Genomic DNA, 2,955 nt, shown 5'->3' on the forward strand with positions numbered 1-2,955 from the left:
TATTATGTCTAAGACTTCTTGGATGTTCGACACTTACTCTGCAATATCTGCTGTATAGACTGATTTCAGTTAGCATTTCCATCCATCTAAATCCAATAAGTTTTTATAGACATCCAAAAACGAAAGTTCTTCCATCGAAAATATTTTCCATAAGCGTGCAAAAGCTTCGGATTCAACAATTCAACAAATCTAAACTCAAATTTTTGCTCAACGTAAGCAAAATGTTAAGTAAAGTTCTTAAAATAGCTTCTGATTTTTGATGTTAACCACGCTTCTCTGGTGATTCAGTGGCACCATCCAGAACCAGGCAATAAAATTCTTCAAACTTGTTCTTGATATTGTAGTGAGCCCTAGGATTTGAACACTTTTCACCAGATTATAATTTCTCTATCGTGAGTGAGTCACAGTTGGTCATGCGATCTTAATGCGAACACTCTTTTTTTGGCCAATCGGTTTGCAGGACTATACCAAGTTGGAACATCCTGTCAAGTGTCCTTGAGATTCGCACCCTTTTCTTCAGTTTAGTGCTAGAAATCAACAAGAGCTCTCATGGCATTCGAAGAGAACTCAACTCGGCTTTCGCCAAGGAAAACAAGGACAAAGCTTCAATTCAGCAGTCTCGCATCTTGAAGATAACTAATGGTCAAGCAATCACAGTTAAGTCGATCCCTATGGCATAGTCTCTCTATCAACGAGGATTTGATAATTTATGTATGCCTTCCCTTAAATTAATCTGATGTTAAACATTCAAGAGTTTTGCTCCTGTTTGTAATATACACTGCCAACCTAACCCACACCACGATTAATACAACAATTACACCTACCACGACAATATCAACGAATTGTTTTTTGAAATACTCAACCTCACGGATACACCCCGAAATATCAAGTGAACCTTTCTGAAGAATCGAAAACAGTCTCTGTGCCACTCAATATGGTTTCAAAAATTTTTGAATAGTTTAAACCGAAAATCTAGGATTGCAATGAATCCCAGGCCTGTGCTAAGGCTGAAGTACTTCTATCCTCTAGATTTTCTAACATGGTTGAAAGTATCCCAGGAAACAATAATTTTGTTGAACAAAATGGAAACTTATCGAGATGAATAATTCCAACGTGTCTCATGTAATTTTGAAAATCATCTTCGAACGATTTCATCCAGTAGGGTTATTCAAGCCGTCGACTTTGACATAAAAATTGAAATACCTTTTAAAGTTTGGAATAAAATTCGACCATCACGAATACTCGATGCTGATTGAGAGAGTTACAAATTAATTGAACGCGCATAACAATGAACAAATATGACGTTCGCACCAAAAAATCTCCTTAATTCTTGCTTGCACTCCGTTCAAATGCCCAGCCATCACGCTTGCTCCATCATAAATTTATGCAATATCACGTTTGAATTCATTAGCAAATTTTCGAACTTCTATTTGCCATGTAGCTTTTCTGTCCTTACTTACATCGACGTGTCCCAAAAACTTTTCCCGAGATTTTTCTTTCTCATCAACAAATCAACAAATCACAAAACGTATGACTATCGAGATTTCATTCGAAGGTCCATAGTCTTATCGAACATGACAGCAACAGATGCTGTTTTATCAATCATTGCCTTGATTTCACCTTCATTTGTAGCAGCTATACAATTGAATGATCACCTTCTGAATATCACTTGAAAGTCCAGAAAATGTGCAGTTAAACACACGCACACACGCGCACACACACACACACACACACACACACACACACACACACACACACACACACACACACACACACACACACACACACACACGTGGGCGTCTGACACTTTCCCTCATACCCAGCAAAATAAGTCGTAAGTTTTCATCACACAACTACAACATCCATAAGTATACCATTAAATTCAGGAAAACTAAATTTAATTTCAAGCATTTCTGAGTATTATTCCAAATGATACTTTTATTCTGATAAATTTGATTTTTTAAATAGCTATTTTGCAATATAGAAATGTTTTTTTTTTTTGCAGGTATTATTTGGATATGAGTAATCTTATATGTACTTTGTTTCACCAAACCTAAAGCCTGTATTCTACTTTTATTGCTCTCATAGGTTTAGTGTGGATCCGCGTGAACGCCATACAATCTGGGCATTTGTGATAGGTGGAAGTACTATGTGGGCAAGTATATATGGAACTAACCAAGCGCAGGCTCAGCGAACTTTCGCTTTGCCAACCTTGAGAAAAGCTCAATTGTAAGTATCCCCAGGCAATGCTACCTTCAAAACATTTCAGCATCTGTTTATATTTCAGTGTTTATGTTTCCTGAATGTCTTTATGTCTCATTGTTCGTAGCTATGAAAGCAAGAGAAAAGAAGGTGACCTTATCGTCTGTGCTAAAGGGAGATAAGATTTTCAGACCAGTTCTTCCGTTATTACTGTAAAACTCTAAAAACGCAGTTGTTATTTATTCTTTAATTTGTCGTACTGCACAGTGGTAGAAAGAAAGCCAAAACGATATATGCCAAACTCTGTAAACACATTTGGAAAAAAAATTATGAATATGAAGAAAATCTCAAAACAATTAAACTACTCCTTAATATTCTAAAAAATGGGTATAGTAGCTAATATCATACCAATACTTAAATTGATTGGTAATGAAATCGGGAAAATACTTTCCTGCAGTTCTCGTTAAGATGACAAATTGGTCGAGATGTTAGAGTGGCAGAGAGAATGTCTTATGTTAATCAATCCAACTTTCTACTCTCTGAAACCAAATCGCCCCGAAGTAGATTTTGTTTTTTATTCCTTATGGGTCAATACGATTATGTATACTACATGCATACACGCTCGAGTTGACCTATATCCTCTAGGGGAAATTTGGTCGACATAAACTCGTTGTGTGTGTGAGTGTGTGTGTATGTGTGCATGTATACGTGTGTATACATGAGTTTATGTAGGAGTGTAAGTATTACATATAT

The 2,955-nt window shown here is 36.3% G+C and overlaps 1 protein-coding gene across 1 annotated transcript in view; it reads left to right on the top strand.

Moving 5' to 3' along the window:
• Positions 1–2,955, top strand: part of LOC106870973 (sodium/iodide cotransporter-like) — a 12,945-nt gene that overhangs the window by 9,179 nt on the left and 811 nt on the right. Inside the window, exon 3 of the mRNA XM_014917219.2 lies at positions 2,089–2,229. Coding sequence (XP_014772705.2) covers positions 2,089–2,229 — 141 coding nt within the window. The remainder of the gene's footprint in view (positions 1–2,088; positions 2,230–2,955) is intronic.

This window comes from Octopus bimaculoides, chromosome 5 (assembly GCF_001194135.2).
Source record: "Octopus bimaculoides isolate UCB-OBI-ISO-001 chromosome 5, ASM119413v2, whole genome shotgun sequence".
Classification (NCBI taxonomy): Eukaryota; Metazoa; Mollusca; class Cephalopoda; order Octopoda; family Octopodidae; genus Octopus; species Octopus bimaculoides.